Raw genomic sequence first — 19,552 nt, forward strand, 5'->3', positions numbered from 1 at the left:
TCTGCAGCCACTGTAATTTTCTGTAAAATGCAATATGGCTACATGAAGGTGTTCTGTATACAGAATGTGTACTGACCACGCCCCAAAAACATCTTTCTGCTTGTGTGATTGGTTCACCAGTTTTCCCAGAAGTCTACACCAAGGCTGCTTTCACACCGAGGTGGTTTTCAGACATTTTAGTGCTAGAAATAGACTATCGCCTGAAAACCGCATTCATTCATTTCAGTGCGACTGTATACACCGCTCCCAAAATGCTCTGCCCATTCATGAATGGGCAGCGCTGCCACAGTGCCCCGCTACACGGCCCCTTTAAACCCTTTTTTTGGCCGTTAGCGTGGGTAAACTAAAGGGATAAATTTTTTCTTGAGCTCTTCTTGCACTAGAAAAAGGTGCCAATAATGGCTGACAAATTCATATAAATTCATGATATTAAATTAAAAAATTGAAATAAAAAAAAAATAAAAAAATTATACACACATATACACTTTTTTTTTTTTTTAAGACTAACTTTTGGTTTTCGGGCCAAGTGCATCCTGCATTTTTGGTACCAATATTTCCATTTCGTGCACCTCTAGCGGTTACCTCCAAATGATTACGCCCTTGATGTAGACTTGCACCTAGTCATGTCAATTGGGATGCAGTAGCTGCACGGACACAGCCGATTCAGTAAAGCTGGTGCCCACTTTTTTTTGGCGTCAATTGTTTTTGTTATTGTGCGACAGTTTTGGTTCTGACAGCGACCTGTGCGCCAAATTCAGGTAGTTCCAATTTGTTCCACTTCTACATTGTGACTCAATACCTGCGCCAAAATCAAAATAAAATACCAACAGTTTGTAACTTATAAATGTGGAGCTAATCAAGACCATCTTTCTATTGACATACAGAGAGATTTTGTGAAAGTCTCTCACATGAATTCTAAACGTAACGTAGCGCAGCATGCACCAAATTCACATAAGTTAAAACCTATCTCTTCTGAGGTGAAGTGGGGCTCTACGCATGGAATCGATTCAGCGCCCAGAGGAGATTCAGTTTGCATGTGTTGCGCTATACAAGTTTCTCACTCAAGTTCTAGACAGGTACACAAATTTGGCGCAAGCTGTGTCACTTTTAGAATGCATGCAAGACACTTGAAAAAATCTGTCAGGCTTTATGAATTCCAGGGCCTGTGTGCATTGTGGGCCGTGCATCCATACAGCTGTCAGTTTGGGAGCAGTGGCTGTGTTCCAACCCACAGAATGAGACCGCCTGCATGGAACTCCTGTGCATCCCCACGCAGGCAAAGTCAGCCCTCGCACTCATGTACGCTGCAGTACTATGCCTGCGTGAACAAGGCCTGAGAACTGGGAGTAATTCTATAAGAATCTGTCAATACAGCAGTGGCAGATTCTTAAAGGGCAACTCCACTTTTGTAGGAAAAAATTAAATAAAAATGTCAAAAAACAAACAAAAAAAACACATACACACTTCACTAATCGTACCGCAATTGAATGTTAATTAAAACTACATTTCCACTGATATTTCCTGTAAAATAGAATGCAATATGGCAACCTGGAGGCATTCTGAACACACAGAGTGTACAGGACACCCTCAAATGTAATTTCCGGCTTGTGCGATCGGCTCACCGGATTTTCCCAGAAGTCTACGCTAAGATACAAGTCAGATTTTGAGCATCCCCTACAACAAAACTTCCAAAAGGGAAAAAATGACATCTACAGGGATGCAGACCCTTCCACTTTCCTCAGAGCCCCGCATGTGCAGCAGCTGATAATTATAAAAATCAGTCCCATTTACATTGCACATACACATGGAAAAACAGCTATTTCTTCAGAAGGAAAAAAAAAAAAAAAAAAAAAAAAAAGTGTAGCAATTTGCCACTCCAATCCCAACTGTGATAACAAGATATTAGATATTGCCACTATGCTGCTGTATTTAAAAAAACTGGATGCCAAAAAACATTTATAAATAAATGTGTGAATCAAATTAAAAATGATATATGTAATAATAAATGGCAATCTTATGAATCAGTGTCCATAACCATAGATAGTGATCAACTCTTCACACTCAGAGTGCATATAGTAACGAAAAGTCTGTCGATTTCACTTGATCCCACAAGCCCAGTGCTGCCCGCAGGAAAAAAACTCTGCGATAACTCGCACAAACCTGATTGCAGTTGTGCTCTCATTAATATGGGTCAAAAAGCACTGTCCCCAATCAGGGGTATGAATACATAGCCTTCACAGATCCACCAGCCCACGTCAGTAATAGGGGTCACTGCAAACTAAGAATGCTTTCAAAAATATTGTAATTGTTTATTTTTATCAAATTACAAAAAGGAGAGAAAAAAAAAAAATTGAAATAAAAATATTTGGTGTGACTTCCCTTTAGCTTCAAACCAGCATCAGTTCAATTCATCAAGCTGTTTTAAAGTAGCACAAAAAGGACTATAGATGCAGTGGTAAGCGAAGTAAACTTAACCACTTCATTACTGGGCACTTAAACCCCCTTCGTGCCCAGACCAATTTTCAGCGCTGACGCATTTTGAATGACAATTGCGCGGTCATACAACACTGTACCCAAATTATATTTTTATCATTTTTTTCCCACAAATAGAGCTTTCTTTTGGTGGTATTTGATCACCTCTGCGATTTTTATTTTTTGCGCTATAAACATTAAAAAAAACAGAACATTTTGAAAAAAAAGCCACACACAATATTTTTTACTTTTTGTTATAAAAAATATCCCAATTTTTTTTTTTTAATTTCCCTCGGTTTAGGCCGATACGTATTCTTCTACATATTTTTGTTAAAAAAAAAAAAACGCAATAAGTGTATATTGATTGGTTTGCGCAAAAGTTATAGCGACTACAAAATAGGGGATAGATTTATGATTTTTTTTTTTTTTACTAGTAATGGCTGCGATTTGCGTTTTTTTTGTCAGGCCTGCGATATTGCGGCGGACGTATCGGACACTTTTGACACAATTTTGGGACCATTCACATTTATACAGCGATCAGTGCTATAAAAATGCACTAATTACTGTATAAATGTGACTGGCAGTGAAGGGGTTAACACTAGGGGGTGAGGAAGGGGTTAAATGTATTCCCTCATTGTGTTCTTACTGTGTGGGGGAGGGGACTGACTGGGGGAGGTGATCGATGCTGTGTCCCTATGTACAAGAGACACAAATCGGTCTCCTCTCTCCCTGACAGCACGTGGAGCTCTGTGTTTACACGTCCTGCTGTGTCACCGTCGTTCGCGGGTGTCTGGCGGACATCGCGGCAGCCAGGCACTCGCATCGGCTCCCGAGCGATGCGCCGGGCACGTTGTTTCCCCGCTGCGCGCCCCCAGCGGCGCGCACGGGGAATGACAACAATAGGACGTCTAAAGACGTCCACTCGGCACTTGAGAGCCGCGCTGTGGACGTCTTTCGTCCATAGCGCGGATCCCAAGCGGTTAAAGAAAAAATGTATAAAAAAAAACGGACGTTACTTACCGGTAACGGTGTTTCTATGAACCTTACAGGACGGCACCCGAGAGATGATGGCTCCTCCCCACAGGAAACACAATCACTTAACAATTTAAAAGTCCCCACCCATCCCCTTGATCCTCAGTATGCATTAGAGTAGTCCTGAACTGGTTCACAAGGGACATTGTTCCGTCTAGGTATTTACCACCTAGCGTTTAGCTTATCTTTTTCCCTCCACATAGGGCGGGAAGTAGGCCTGCCGTCCTGTAAGGTTCATAGAAACACCGTTACCGGTAAGTAACGTCCGTTTTCTCTCATCACCTTCCAGGACGGCACCCGAGAGGATAGACGAGTAACCAACAGGCCTACTTTAGGGTGGGACCCTTGCCTGCAAGGTCTTTTGCTAGATGTCAGAATCTGATTTTATTTCACCACTTCCACTTCCTAGTGTGTGATGAGGGTATCCTAGCTGGATCATGAAAATGACCTGCAGGTCTGCTCCACCTATGCTCCTGTCTCCTCTTTGGATGCAGAGTCTAGGTGGCACGTGCTCTTAAAGAAAAAAATTCTGAGAGCTTGAGTATTCTTTAGGATAGAAAGGTTGGCTGCGCCAATATTCTAGCCATCGTGGTTGATAGTGTCTGCAAAGCTGCATAAGACCATCCAAAGTTTAGTCAGAGATTTGTTCTGTGAAACAAAGACCTACTTTGATCAACCCAGAAAAAAAGAAAAAAAACAACAACATGTGGTTTTAAGCCACTAGTCTGTACAGGAGAATGGTTTAGAAAGAAACAGGGTCTCCCGACGTACAATCCTTGTGGGTCCCCCTTTTTTGTTTGCCAAAGTCCTGGTGAAACAAGGAAATAAACCCACTCAAGGATACTAGATTAAGGGAAGTCTATTCCCTTCACTCAAATGACTGGACAGGTATGTGACCAAGCAGGGCGTTTGGTGTGCTCCTGCACTCCCTTGAGTCCACCTGTCCACCTCCATTCATTGGAATGCATGTGACTTTATAGCGAGGACACTTATTGGTCAGTGTCTGGACCACAGGATACCTTGGCGTGGCTCGTTCGTGCGTCCGCCAATACGCGTGGACAGACTCCTGTCTCCAACGTACACTGCTAGACCGGACAAAACAGCTGCTCTGCAAGCCGGTTGACAAGCAGGTCCCATCCTGGTCATTCCCCATTTCTGGGTTCCTTCCCATCTGAATACCGACATGTCAGATGTGAGATTGTTCTATATACCCTAGGCTCCTTATAACCCTGCGAGTCGATCATTAAACTACGCAGAAAGGAGCCTGTTACGAAATTGCGAGTAACCACTGCATTCATTGGTATATAACAGAAAAGAACAAAGGTGTCGGGGAAAGAAAACTTTTCACCGCCCCCCGCGTATAATATGCAGATACATTTTACCCTATAATCTCAGGGTAAACCCATGAGTGCCACACGCCAACAGAATACAGTATTCTGTAAAAATCCAGTGTTTGAGGTCATGATCCACTCCACGCACCAAGGAGTGTTAAGTTAAGCAGATCCCTACCACAAGGGACCAATGCCATAGTAGGAGTAAAAGATGAATATTGGTTATTCATATACAGTTCGTCCGAGGGGGTGACATGAAGGACATACACTGAGCTATAAAGCTTGGATCGGATCGGGAGAACCAGTCAGAAAAAATCCTGATGCTGAATTTTTTAGGCAAACAGCCCCTAACAGCGTAACCCCTTTCCTACTAAAAAGAACCTGCTAGGTGATTTTATGACCTCCTTCCAGTGTCCTATAACCCTACTGGGTTCAGGTCTAGGGAATGTCCCTGGCATGCCTAGAAGTAAAGGCCCGCAATCAGAAATCCTGTTCCTTCCATGTGAATGGAAAATAAGGTCTGAAATAAAGTGACCAAAATGTCCCAGATATACAGGTCCTAGATCTTGTATTTCCGAAGGATAGCAAGCTCAGACTTAATATGGAAAAACCGATAGACACCCCCAGCTTCCACTGCTGTGTTTTCTGATATACAGACACCTGTAGGATAGAGAAGACACAACCAACCTTAGGTGTGTATTTCTCATATGTAGTAAGATACCATATAACCTAAGCCCAGAGAAAGGACAGAAGCTCCAAGTGTGAGCTTCTGATGCTTAATAGGTTTATAGGTTCTGTATCCAACAGAGAGGCCACTAGCCAATATGGTGTTTTTTTTTTTTTTTTTTATTTATTTATTTTTTCTGAGTAATAAACAACGCAGAGGACACAGACACCTTCTACTGCTGTGTTTTATTTATGTGCAGCGACCCAAGGTAATAGATTCAGGACAGGAGGACAACAACCACTATAGTGTTGTCTATTCCTGACTGACCGCAGTACGGTCTTCCAATCAACAGAAAATAATACTAGCACCTATAGTATATCTCTGATGATCATAGAAAAAAACAAACAGTCGCATGGCCAGTATGACCAAAAGGACATATGCGGCCTCAACCGTGTATTGCTGGTGTTATACTCCCTGCAGTCATAACTAGCAGAGAGTGGTATTAGCATACTTCAGATAAACAATAGGGTATAGGACAAGGGACCGAAATGTTACAGACAGTAACATTGTGTATTCCAACACCCACAGTCATATACCTGATAGAAACGTCACTAGCAAGAACACTCAATGCTGTGCGTTTCTGGATAGTAACAGTATACCGTCATGAACCCACAATACCAGTTGTGCATTATTTTGATTAGAAAAAAAAAACTTGGAAAGTTTATATGACCAACAGCATGTTGTCAGCAACCCAATGTGTTACTTAATGCAACCTTGTCGGGTCATCTAATCAACAGAAATGTCACTAGCAAAAAAGGACCCTTAAAGCAGTGCATATCTGAATTTATAAATATCCTTAACAATAATACAATGCTATGCGTTTCTAATCAGCAAAATTGCATAGTCATATAACCAGCAGAAGTGTCGCTATCAGTAACTCAGCATCATGCGTTTCTGATAAGTAATAGTGTACCAACATGTAACCTCCAGAAATTTTTACCAACAGTAACTCAGTGTGGTATGTTTCTGAATAACCCTAGTGTGCGGTTTATATAATAGAGGTGTCACCGACAAATCAATGTCATGCTTCTCTGATAAGCAATAATATACATTCCTGTATCCGACAGAAATTACACCGACAGTAACTCAATGTGGTATATTTCTGAATAACCATAGTGTGCGGTTTATATAATAGAGGTGTCACCGACAAATCAATGTCATGCTTTTTTGATAAGCAATAATATACATGCATGTATCCGACAGAAATTACACCGACAGTAACTCAATGTGGTATGTTTCTGAATAACAATAGTGTGCGAATATAGCATAGAGGCGTCACCACCATTCAGTGTTATGCGTTTGATAAGGAACAGAGCACCGTTATCTAATCAATTTTAGGCATTTCTGGTGAGTCATAAGATATCCCTTGATCATCAGTCTACATATATACACACACAAATATATATATATACATACACACACACACACACACACACACACACACACACACATATATCTCAGAAATGACCCAAGATAAACCCATGTTGTGCATTTCTGATGTGCGGACAGACCAACGCTCTATCCTAGCATAACCTGAGTTTCAGATATTGATCCTTCATCCCAGTGAAGGAACATGGTAGTTCCAAATACTGGAAATCCGAGGTGTGTGACTATACCACAATAGTGGTAGCTGCTATTCTGCTATTGCAAAGGTCTGAGTAGGTGTAGCTGGTCCACACACAGGTGGGAGCTAGTCCAAGCCTTTAAAGCGGGAGTTCACCCATTTAAAAAAAAAAAAAAAATCTCCCCTTAGCTTCCTGCTCGTTCGGTCTAGGGGAATCGGCTATTTATATTAAAATATGTGCAGTACTTACCCGTTTTCGAGCTGCATCTTCTTCCGTCGCTTCCGGGTATGGGTCTTCGGGAGCGGGCGTTCCTTCTTGATTGACAACCTTCCGAGAGGCTTCCGACGGTCGCATCCATCGCGTCACTCGTAGCCGAAAGAAGCCGAACGTCGGTGCGGCTCTATACTGCGCACCGACGTTCGGCTTCTTTCGGAAAATCGTGACGCGATGGATGCGACCGTCGGAAGCCTCTCGGAAACCTGTCAATCAAGAAGGAACGCCCATTCCCGAAGCCCATACCCGGAAGCGACGGAGAGGATGCGTCTCGTAAACGGGTAAGTACTGCACATATTTTAAAATAAATTGCCGATTCCCCTAGTAATAACGAGCAGGAATCTAAGGGGGAAAAGTGCCCTCTAAGGGTGAACCCCCGCTTTAAGGTCTTAACGAGCACAGACTCAGAAATCAATTAGGTCTCTCATGAAGAGGTGACCATAGTCTCAGGCTGGAGGCAATCAGACACCTGTATGGCTGATTTTCATAGCTTTAACACAGGGGTTTGTACCAGAGAAACTCCCAATTAAGGGTTGCAGGCTAGCATTTTATGCTTCTCACACCACCTAAATGGTTTGTTGCCTGAGCCACCTTTAGGGTGGGACCCTTGCCATAGTGTGCGGTTTAGATTAACTCTAACACACTGACAGATATACCAGCAGTGTAAGGAGGAAGTGATCGGTTGGAACTTGGGAGATATTGTAACCAATAAACAACCCCCACAAGGGTAATAAACCCACTAGTATGCCCCCTGTTGGGCCTATCCTAAGAGTTTAGGAGGTCAGTTTTTTGGCTAAAAAACCTAACTGCACCCTTGTGATCTGCCTGTCAGATTCATGGCAGGCTGGCCCTAACTGGATTGAGCCTTGCTCAGCCCCCTTTTATGAGATTATTCTAGGGATTTTATAATCTCCTCAGAGGCCTGTATTTGCCTGCAGGAGTCCAACCAGACCCTCTAGGGTGAATGGCTCCTGTTTAGCTTGGCTTACCATATCCTCCCTGTCCTCCTTAAGCTTCCTCTACCTGGACTAGAGGGAATGACTGTGAGGGCGGGGGAAGGGCACTAGGTTCCGTTCGGACGAGGCCTTCTTGGGAGGATATGTCTTCTCTAGGGATAAGCTCCTCTATGTCAGACCTTAAGTTACGGACTGCCTGGCGGCTTCATGGAAAGTTTTTCCTTTCTCTGCCAAGTTATGAGGAGCTATGCCCTGTAGCGGTAGGAGACTGTTTATTTGGGGTCTCCTGGGATCCGCTGGGGGGTTTTTGCAAGACAAGAGATATACATATATGCATAATATTACTTTGTCCTCCCCCAGGACTGCAGGTTTGTACTGGGGAGGTGAAAGGGTGAGAAGTAAAAACCAGTCCTGTGCTGGCTGGCTGGCCCCAGAGACTCAGACCCTGAAGACCAGGACTCTCACTCCCTTTCCTCCTCCCTTTCCAAGGGGGAATGTACTCACTGCGCCCCGACCTGGATCTGCCTGCAGTCACATTTGCCTTCATCTCCTCCTGTCCATGAGGAGGTTTGGCTGGGTCCCCGGCTGTCGGTACCTCTTGTAAGGGCTATCCGCAAGCCGACCCTTCCACCGCCATGCTTCTCTCCGGCGTCCCTTCCGGGTTGCGCTGTGAGGCAAAAGCCCACCTTCACTCAGAGAGGCTTGGAGCGCCATGTTTCCAAAAGTAGGAAGCAGTACCCGGGAAGAGAGAGCTCTTCAAATGGCGGCGTTTCTTCTGCACCCTAGCGATGGCAAGCCTCCCCGCAGCTCAGAGCGCTGGTGCACGCCTGGGGCGACCTGTGAGTTAGACCCGAAGGCCTACAGGTTAGTTCAGCCCTCCCCGGCCTCCCTAAGACCTGTCTCAACAGGGGTACCTTCGACCCTCCCCGGTCTCTAGGTTTTCAAACAAAACAAACGTGACGATGTGTTCGGAGAAACACAATCAATACTGAGGATCAAGGGGATGGGTGGGGACTTTTAAATTGTTAAGTGATTGTGTTTCCTGTGGGGAGGAGCCATCATCTCTCGGGTGCCGTCCTGGAAGGTGATGAGAGAAAATAAATAAAAAAATTCCATACTAGCACAGACTGTCGGTGAGTAAACAGCGGGCCAAAGGAGGAGTCAGTTACTCAGAGACGACAGTTACTCTTTAAAAATTATGATTTACATTGAGTTTATTGATCAAATCAAGCCTTTTTACTAGCGATTTAAATCAAATCCACCCCTCTTAGAATGAAATATGCCTCAGTGTGAAAGGGGCCTTAGTGAAATCAGCGGCGTAACTCTCCCACACACACGATCAACGCTGACTGTCCCCCCCCCTCCCCCTCTGTGCTGCTTCGTGTCCCCCTCTCTTCTCCCCCTCTGTGCTGCTTCGTGTCCCCCTCTCTTCTCCCCCTCTGTGCTGCTTCGTGTCCCCCTCGATCTGTCAGGATGGAGAGCGAAGGTAGGAGCCAGTAAATCCGGCTCCTACCTTTTCCGAATGTACAGAGTCAGTGATCACTTTCTGTTTATGAATGGGGGGGGAGCCGCGGTCTTCTCTCCATTCAATTTCAGCGCAGCTGAGAAAGGGACTGGGGAATCTGTGTCCTTAGTCCCTTTCTGGCTCAAAGGGGGAGATGATGTCAGAGGTCTGTTAAGACCCCTAATATCTCACCAAAGCCCCCCAACAGGGCTGTTAAAAAAAAAAAAAAAAAAAGAATTGCAATAAATAATTAAAAAAAAGTATCGGTACTAGTACTCAGTCTTAAAGCGGGGGTTCACCCTTAGAGGGCACTTTTCCCCCTTAGATTCCTGCTCGTTTTTACTAGGGGAATCGGCTATTTATTTTAAAATATGTGCAGTACTTACCCGTTTACGAGATGCATCCTCTCCGTCGCTTCCGGGTATGGGCTGCGGGAATGGGCGTTCCTTCTTGATTGACAGGCTTCCGACGGTCGCATCCATCGCGTCACGATTTTCCGAAATAAGCCGAACGTCGGTGCGCAGGCGCAGTATAGAGCCGCACCGACGTTCGGCTTCTTTCGGCTACGAGTGACGCGATGGATGCGACCGTCGGAAGCCTCTCGGAAGACTGGTAATCAAGAAGGAACGCCCGCTCCCGAAGACCCATACACGGAAGCGACGGAAGAAGATGCAGCTCGAAAACGGGTAAGTACTGCTCATATTTTAAAATAAATAGCCGATTCCCCTAGTAAAAACGAGCAGGAAGCTAAGGGGAGAAAAATTTTTTTTTTACAAATGGGTGAACTCCCGCTTTAAAGTGGTAGCGGGACAACCCTAGTTTTTTATCTGGTGCCGAATTCCGTCCCTGTCCGTCGCAACGCTTGCAGGGAATGGAGCTCGGCACTCTGTGAATCAAGCGGAGGAGGAGACACGGCTCGCAGATCACAGCGGGGAGACATCGCAGGATCCAGGGGACAAGGTAAGTAACTTTCCTTGGATCTTGCAATGCGATCCCAAGTCTGGCTCGGGGTTAGCGCTTTTGGTACTGAAATTTCACCCCGAGCCTGACTCGGGATTACCGCTAAGGAGGTTCATTTACAGCAGTGGTCTCAAAGTACCGGCCCGCGGACTGGTTGAAAATGGCCCGCAGGCAGGGCGGGGGGGTGCCGCGGAAGTGGGGGGGGGGGGGGGGAGTAGATTTCCTTCACATGCAGAGTAGCGCAGGAAGCGTCTCTGTCATAAGTTCACTTCTCAGTCTCACGCTGCGGCTGCTCCCCGCCCCCCCCTCTCTTCTCGTCCAATCACATTTGCTTGTGATATCACCTGGGATGGACGAGAAGAGAGGGGGGGGGCGTCGGGGGGCGAGGAGCAGCCGCAGCGTGAGACTGAGAAGTGAACTTATGACAGACGCTTCCTGCGCTACTCTGCATGTGAAGAAAAAAAACACAAGTAAACGCTGACATGTGCCGTGATTGTGCCCTGATTGTGCCCCATGTACCCTGAATGTGCCCCCTGTACCCTGATTGTGCCCCAATTGTGCCCCCATGTACCCTTATTGTGCCCCATGTACCCCCGATTGTGAAGTCATGTGCCCCATGTACCCTGATGTGCCCCATGTACCGTGGATGTGCCCCATGCACCCTGATGTGCCTTAATGCGCCCAATGTACCCTAATGTGCCTCATGTGCTCTGATGCGCCCCATGTATCCTGATGTGCCCCATGTGCTCTGATGCGCCGCATGTACCCTGATGTGCTGGGCTCTGTAGCCTGATGTTCTGTGTCCTGTACCCTGATGTGCTATGCCCTATGCCTTGTCCTGATGTGCCATGCCCTGTACCCTGATGTGGCCCGTTGTGCTGTGCCCTGATGTGCGCTGTGCCCTGATGTGCGCTGTGCCCTGATGTGCGCTGTGCCCTGATGGTGAGTGGTCAGTGTGTAGTGGTCAGTGTGTAGTGGTCAGTGTGTAGTGTTCAGTGGTCAGTGTGTAGTGGTTAGTGTGTAGTGGTCAGTGTTAATAATGCATCCACTGACACCAGTGCAGGGGTAAAAATGCGTCCGCTCACACCAGTGCTGGGGGTTAATAATGCGTTCGCTGACACCAGTACTGTTGTTTTTGAAGTTTGAAAGTTTGTATGCGACCCCCCCATGGGATATGAAAACTTGTCTTGTGGCCCTCAGGTAATTTGAGTTTGAGACCCCTGATTTACAACATTTTTTCACAGCTGCCTAAAACTTTTGCACAAGTGTGTGTGTGTGTGTGTGTGTGTATACACACACACTCCAAAGACCTGCTGGTAGGTCAATTGGCTTCTGTCTAAATTGGCTCCATTATATGAATGTGAGTTAGGGCCATAGATTGTAAGCTCCTTGAGGATAGGGACTGATGTGACTGTACAATGTATACGTAAAGTGCTGCGTAAATTGACGACGCTATACAAGTGCATGAATATATAATAATAATAATAATAATAATAATAATAATAATAATAACTTTTTTTCTCAGAAAATAGGTGCAGGAACTCAACCATGACCCGTTCAGATTTCACAAACAGTAGAAGGGTCTTAAAGGGGCATTAAATACCAGAATTGCATTACATACAGACTGCAGAGTTCAGGGGGGTTACAAAGCTGTCACTTCTGTGTTTACAAGTGATTGTGGTGAGCAGGCACCAAAGGGTCTGAGCCAGAGGTGGTGGAACTGAGTTCCCCCAAGTTCCCCCTGAAAAAAAGCCCTGATAATAATTAAATATATATATATATATATATATATATATATATATATATATATATATATATATATATATATATATATATATATATATATATATATACACACACACAGTGAAGTGAAGACACATATGCAGCACTGAGGAGGGTCATGGTGAAAGGTCAGTAAGGTGTCATACACTCCTCTCCTTCTATATAACATGGTGCATTCTCCTACCTGTACGGTCCTATAGCTGCCGGAGCCCTGGCGCTGCAGATAATCCTCCTCGCGATGGAAGCCATGACTAGTGACTGACTGACAACTCCGACTGAAAACTTTCACCTGTAGCCTCCTTCTACTCACAGTTGCCAGCAGCCCGTGGGTTATGCGCATGCGCTGTATATAACTCTACTGTGCGGGGAAAACGTCCCTGTGTTGTCACGAGACCTCCTCATCCACCAATCAACTTACTCGCAGCAGTTCTAGAGAGAGGCGTGGAACGCATGGTGGCTCTCCCACGTGTGGGTTGTATAGTGAGGTCCTGGCTGTTCCGGGTGAGAAGACAGGAGAGGAGTAGCGGCGCTAGGCCTGGTATGGACGGTTTCTATACAAACATTGGTACACCCAGCACACCGGGGCCATCACTGTGTACTAATGTCTTCAGTCATGGGTGCTGTCTGTCTGTGTGGGTCCTAGGATAGCCATACACGCTACAGTCTGATCGTACAATCTCATTTACAATTATCAACACTGTAATTCGTGGAGAAACCAATGCAATCTAATCAGTTTCTATCCAGTCACACACAGGCCATTACAATGGCTGGTTATACACTATACAATCAACTATGCAATGCAGCAGTCTGATTTGATAGGAAATGAATGGAATGTTTAGACGTGTCCTCCCAGTTGTATAGGTGACAGTAGATCTAAATGAGATTGTATTGTGTATGGGTGGTCTAAAGGAGATTGTACAATCATATTGTATGGCTCTGGTGATCAACTCCCTTGATCTGCGCATAAAGAGACTGCAGACACACAACAAGAGACAGTGGAAGGCTGTGTCCGTGACAGCCGAGCGTGGTGGGGAGGCTGTGTCCGTGACAGCGGGGTGGGGAGGCTGCGTCCGTGACAGCGGGGTGGGGAGGCTGCGGCCGTGACAGCGTGGTGGGGAGGCTGTGTCCGTGACAGCGGGGTGGGGAGGCTGCGTCCGTGACAGCGGGGTGGGGAGGCTGCGTCCGTGACAGCGGGGTGGGGAGGCTGCGTCCGTGACAGCGGGGTGGGGAGGCTGCGGCCGTGACAGCGGGGTGGGGAGGCTGCGGCCGTGACAGCGGGGTGGGGAGGCTGCGGCCCTGACAGCTGAGCAGGGTGGGGAGGCTGCGTCCATGACAGCGGGTGGGGAGGCTGCGTCCCTGACAGCTGAGCAGGGTGGGGAGGCTGCGTCCATGACAGCGGGGTGGGGAGGCTGCGTCCATGACAGCGGGGTGGGGAGGCTGCGTCTGTGACAGCGGAGCAGGGTGGGGAGGCTGCGTCTGTGACAGCGGAGCAGGGTGGGGAGGCTGCGTCTGTGACAGCGGAGCAGGGTGGGGAGGCTGCAGCCGTGACAGCGGAGTGGGGGGGGAGGCTGCGGCCGTGACAGCGGAGTGGGGGGGAGGCTGCGGCCGTGACAGCGGAGTGGGGGGGAGGCTGCGGCCGTGACAGCGGGGTGGGGTGAGGAGGCTGCGGCGGTGACAGCGGGGTGGGTTGGGGAGGCTGCGGCCGTGACAGCGGAGTGGGTGGGGAGGCTGCGGCCGTGACGGGGGCGAGGGGGCTGTGACAGTGATGTTTTGCTTTAATGTATACTGTATGGGAATGTATGGATATATAATAATTGTGTTGATTATTAGAATGTCCCAGGCTCTATGCACGGCTCCAGCCTCTAATGATTTCTTCTCTTTCAGTATTTCATCCACAATGTCTAATGCAAAAGAAAAAAAATATGCCAGACGGATGAGAAATCAGCCCTCCAACGTGAGCTTCGATCAGGGTGATCGGACACCCCAGGGTTATGGACGGGGATGTTTTCCACAACAAAGAGGTAAAACGGGACCCATGGACTTCATATGTGAGAATGTCACCTACTGTTAGATCACCAAAGAGCCTTGTCAACTGTGTCATGTCATGCGTTTTCCTTAGGCGGCACCTCTGGGCAGCAGCAGAGAGGTCCACACCACTCCCAGGGACCCCACACTGGAGGAGGCCGAGGAAGAGGGGACTTCAATGAAGGACCTCAGATCCCTAAATATATTACAGGTGAATGTTTACTGTAAAGAGATATTTACTGACTAAAGAATTAGAATTAAAGCCTGGTACCCACAGAAAGTGTGTACTGCAAGGAGGTCCTGTACTAATGATGTGTTGTTAGTACAGTGATCTCTCCTCTGGGCTATTGTGTTCTGATAGAGAGGGACGCCCCCGCCAGAACACACCAGTCAGCGTGCAGCCACTGGTTTTCTAGCATGCTAGTTCCACAGAAGCAGGTTGTGAGATCGGTTTCTGTCGGACAAGGACCTGTACACATTGGCTGAATGTCAGGCAGTATCTCCTGTACCGGCTGATATTTGGCCCCTGTCTACGGACGGGGCTTTAGTCTCCTTGTCATTCATCGTGCTGCAGCAAATGTTTATCCTTTACCACAATTTGTCTTCCTTGAATTAAAAGGGAATCCCACTAACTGCATAAAATTTATGTCAAATCTTTCACCTTTTAAGAAAAAAAAGAAATGCACATATATTTTGCAGAAACAAAATTTGTATTGTTCATTCTGCAGAAGCCTGGAAAGCATTGCACCCGCGATCAGTGGATTTAGGGGTACCATGGTCGGGTTCTTTCAACCCATACCTGCATACAGGCTGTCCGTTACAAAGCTGCAAGGATTGTGAATACAAGGGAGCTCATCTGCGACCTCTCAGTTCATTCAGAACTACAAGCCGTCCGTGCTTCTGCCTGTTGGTTTTTGAATTGAGTGCAGCTGTACATGGCTCTGTCTTTAGTCACATCATACATTTACAGGGATCTGTGAATGGAAAGACTACAAGTCCCCTCTTCCACCATGGCAGAGGGGTGCTCAGATCTCAATGGAGCATTAGGTGTGGGGACTTCACTGCACTCATATAGCTAGATTCAGAAAGAGTTAAGCCGGCGTATCAGTAGATACACCGTCGTAACTCTGAATCTAAGCCGTCATATAAGTGTATTCTCAAAATGAGATGCACTTAAATCTAGCTAAGATACGACGGCGCAGGCCGTCGTATCTTGGCTTTCGATTTAGACCGGCCGCTAGGGGCGTGAACGCTGATTCACACCTAGAATGCGTAAATCAGCGAGATACGCCTATTCACGAACGTACGCTTGTCCATCGCAGTAAAGATACGCCGTTTACGTAAGGTGTTTTCAGGCGTAAAGTTAGTCCAACAAAAAGCTGGCCTAGCCAATGTTAAGTGTGGACGTTGGTCCCGCGTCAAATTTTGAAATTTTTACGTCGTTTGCGTAAGTCGTCCGTGAATGGGGCTGGGTGTAATTTACGTTCACGTCAAAACCAATAAGTCTTTGCGGCGTAATTTGGAGCATGCACACTGGGATATGTCCACGGACGGCGCATGACGTAAAAACGTCAATCACGTCAGGTCACGATTCATTGCATAAAACATGCCCATCTCTTCACAATTTCAATTAGGCGCGCTTAGGCCGGCACATTTACGCTAACTTAGGACGCAAGTGCTTTGTGAATACAGCACTTGCCTCTCTAACTTACAGCGGCGTAGCGTAAATACGATACGCTACGCCGGCTCAAACATACGCCGCCCTATGTGAATCCAGCTATTAGTCTGTCTATTACTTCCTCCAGCTTAATATTGGAAGGTCTGTACGGAGCTGGGATTTAAACCATACAGAAGCCCAATGCACTTATCATGATTGCAATGCTCTGCAGGCTACAATGCAAAATATAATTAATGCGTTTTTGTTTTTTTTACATTTCTCCAAAAGGTGAACTTTGCCTTTTTAAAGCTTTAAAACTGGAGTTGCAGCTTTACCTTCTCACTTCTACGCTGTAATCCAGTTCTGTGGCATTTATTTCTACACTGAACACCCATTTCCAGAAATAAGCCCTAAGGCTGCTTTCACACTGAGGCGCTTTACAGGCACCATAGCGCAAAAAATAGCACATGTAAAGAACCTCTCCTCTCACTCCAGTGTGAAAGCCCGAGGGCTTTCACACTGGAGCGGTGTGCTGGCAGGATGGTAAAAGTCCTGCAAGCCGCATTTTTGCAGCGCTGTAGGAGCTCCTAAAGTGCCCCTGCCCATTGAAATCATTGGGCAGCGGTGGCAAAGCGGTGGTTTTTACCCTTTTTCGGCCGATAGCGGTGGTGAAAAGCGCTGCAAAAACTACGGTAAAGCGGACGCCCCCAGTGTGAAAGCAGCCTAAAGGTTTGATTGAACGCTGAACTTCTACAGCCAAGCTGCATTCACCCTGCACTGTACGGAACACTCACCGGCAACTGTTGGCAGCACAGAAGTGCCATTTTAACAATAAGCTTCCATGTGTTTGTAATGGTTCCTGTTGGGTCAGACAAAGCTGATAATCAGCTATGTGATATTGTAAATAACCTGCATACAGATGTACAAACCTGTATCGGCTGTAACAAAAGTTTGTGTGTATATTTAATTTATTCCTTTGCTTTGCATTCTAGCATCAATGTTTGCTCAGGCCAGAGCAGCAGAAATAAATGCCATGGTGAAGGCCGTGTCTCAGAAATCTTCCAACTCTTTGGTGTTTCAGTCTTTGCCCAGGCACATGCGGCGACGCTCCATGGGGCATGACATTAAGCGGTTACCCAGAAGGCTGCGGGAGATTGCTAAGAGAGAGGTAGGCTCTTCTGTTCAGTGGCAAAGAACCGTATAGGTTTTGTTTTCTTGGATTCATACTTGCCTAGCTGGATGCAGCATTGGTCTGACTCTAAAGCCTCATACACACGATCGGATTTTCCGCAGACAAAGCGTCAGACTATTGTTCGAAGGACGTTGGCCAGGAACTTGTCTTGCATACAAACGGCACACAATTGTCGGCCAACAAACACAAACGTAGTCGGGCTTGAGTACCACCCTTTTTTTTGCACCTTCTGCTTATGGCGTGTTTGGTGAGCATCAATTCCGAGCATGCGTGTTTGTAGCGCTACATTTTTTGTTTACTATTTTGCTGGCTTTGTTTGTATGTAGCAGCTTGGCACTTCCTTTTTGATTCAGCGCAGTTTTTTCTTCATTTTATTCTGACAACAATTGTCTGGTGGAGCGTACAAACGGTTGGATTTTTGGCCAACAGTCTGTCATTGCACAATTCCCGTTGGAAAATCCGATCGTGTGTACGAGGCTTTAACCTGAGATCTAAGCGATCAAACACCGCTGATCATTGAGTTCTCTCAGCTCTGTGAGCAGAGGGCTGGTACCTGTCAGTTACTGGCTCACTGGAGTGCTGGGCTGTGGAGAGGGCAGGGGTGGCTGGCTCAGGCTCTCAGCAGCCTCTGCTTGGAGGCTGAGCCGGGTGGTGGTCCAGGGTTCTGGGCGGATCCCAACCATATGGTCTTGATCCTTCCCCAGAGTCTGAACCGGCTCTGTGACGTCAGCGACACAACTAGCATCCCAATTGGAAGATTTCCCCTCTATTATTTTTCTAGGGACATCCCAAAAGTTGGGATTTTCTTTCACTTTTAATAATGTGATGATTAGGGCCGAAACAACTAATCGATTATGAAAAGATTAATCGGCCAGTAACATAAAGGGGTTAAAAAAAAAAAAATAGCCCTTTATAGTACAAAAAGAGCAAATATTACTTTCACTGTCCCACAGTAAAAAATGAACCCCTTACAGTAGCGATTATTTGCTCTTTTTGTACTAATTTTAGTTTTTTTAACCCCATTATGTTACTAAACATCTAAGGCCTCTTTGTACACATGTTATTTGTATTTTGATGTCTTCTCAATAAAGACCAACCTGTTTGTTAAAAAAAAAAAAACATCTCAGGCCTGGGTCACACCTCTGTGCTTTTTGCAGAAACGCACTACGTTCATTTACATGGTTTCACATCCATGATTTTTTCAGCTGCTGTGTATTTGGAAAGGGCAAGGACTTTTTTTACGCAAAATGGTGCCATTTTGTTTTTTGGTTCTACTTCAATGGAGAAGCTGCAGAAAAACATTTTTGTGGCAATTTGTGTTTTCTAATCTGCCCAACAACAAATTGGCCAAAAAAAATAATTATGGTTATTAACCGATTATTCAATTAATCGGCTAACTAATCAATTATTAAAATAATCGTTAAATGCAGCCCTAGTGATGATTATTAAAATCTTATTATTGTAATCTCCAGAACAGGGGCAGCAGTAGTCCCACCATTTGTTCCCTGGTCAGATGCGTGCGCCTGGCGTCCTATGAAGGGAACAAATGGTGGGACTATTCAGTGGGAAACCCCAACACAGCGTTATAACAAGAATACCATCACTCGCTGGCCCCAGTCCCTTACCAGCCCTAGATTTGTTTACAGCAATCACTCACCTAATGTTGGATGCAATACGTATGGGGAACACCGCCCATATAATCAATACGACAAACCACATACCCTATTAGGTGTTCATAAGGTCCAGCAGCTCCACAGCAACCTGGTGGGTCTGGCTCCCATTAGGTTTATGTCCCCTTATGAATGATCGCTACCCTTGGAGCCCATTAACCGCCTCATGCAGCTCTCTTACAAAAATCCGACAGAAGAGATAAAGAAATAGATGAATGCGGCGCCCTGACCATGGGTGTAGGAACCCTTACAAATCTGGGGGGGACAGCATTTTTACTCGCCAGGTATATTCTTATCCAGTAAACTGGGAGTTGCTAGCGGCCGAATAGCGCTGCAAAACGTCAGTAAAGCGCCGCTAAAAATAGCGGCGCTTTACCGCTGATGCCTCAGTGTGAAAGTAGCCTTA

The 19,552-nt window shown here is 46.2% G+C and overlaps 2 protein-coding genes across 5 annotated transcripts in view; one reads left to right on the forward strand and one right to left on the reverse strand.

Annotated features, from left to right (window-relative positions):
* RIDA (reactive intermediate imine deaminase A homolog) overlaps positions 1–12,954 on the reverse strand; it is a 40,448-nt gene extending 27,494 nt beyond the window's left edge. Inside the window, exon 1 of the mRNA XM_040354764.1 lies at positions 12,787–12,954. Within this exon, the coding sequence (XP_040210698.1) occupies positions 12,787–12,851 (65 nt within the window). The 5' untranslated portion in view covers positions 12,852–12,954. The remainder of the gene's footprint in view (positions 1–12,786) is intronic.
* Positions 12,955–13,005: 51 nt separating this feature from the next.
* The window catches only part of POP1 (POP1 homolog, ribonuclease P/MRP subunit), a 45,397-nt gene continuing 38,850 nt past the window's right edge, over positions 13,006–19,552 (forward strand). For 2 of the 4 annotated variants that reach the window (XM_040354762.1, XM_040354763.1), the window contains exons 1-4: positions 13,010–13,140; positions 14,487–14,623; positions 14,722–14,838; positions 17,277–17,452. In XM_040354762.1, coding sequence (XP_040210696.1) covers positions 14,500–14,623; positions 14,722–14,838; positions 17,277–17,452 — 417 coding nt within the window. In that variant the 5' untranslated portion in view covers positions 13,010–13,140; positions 14,487–14,499. Of the gene's footprint in view, positions 13,141–14,486; positions 14,624–14,721; positions 14,839–17,276; positions 17,453–19,552 lie in introns of all 4 variants that reach the window. The other 2 variants (XM_040354761.1, XM_040354759.1) reach the window with 2 other exon arrangements.

Source organism: Rana temporaria, chromosome 5 (genome assembly GCF_905171775.1).
Source record: "Rana temporaria chromosome 5, aRanTem1.1, whole genome shotgun sequence".
NCBI lineage: Eukaryota > Metazoa > Chordata > Amphibia > Anura > Ranidae > Rana > Rana temporaria.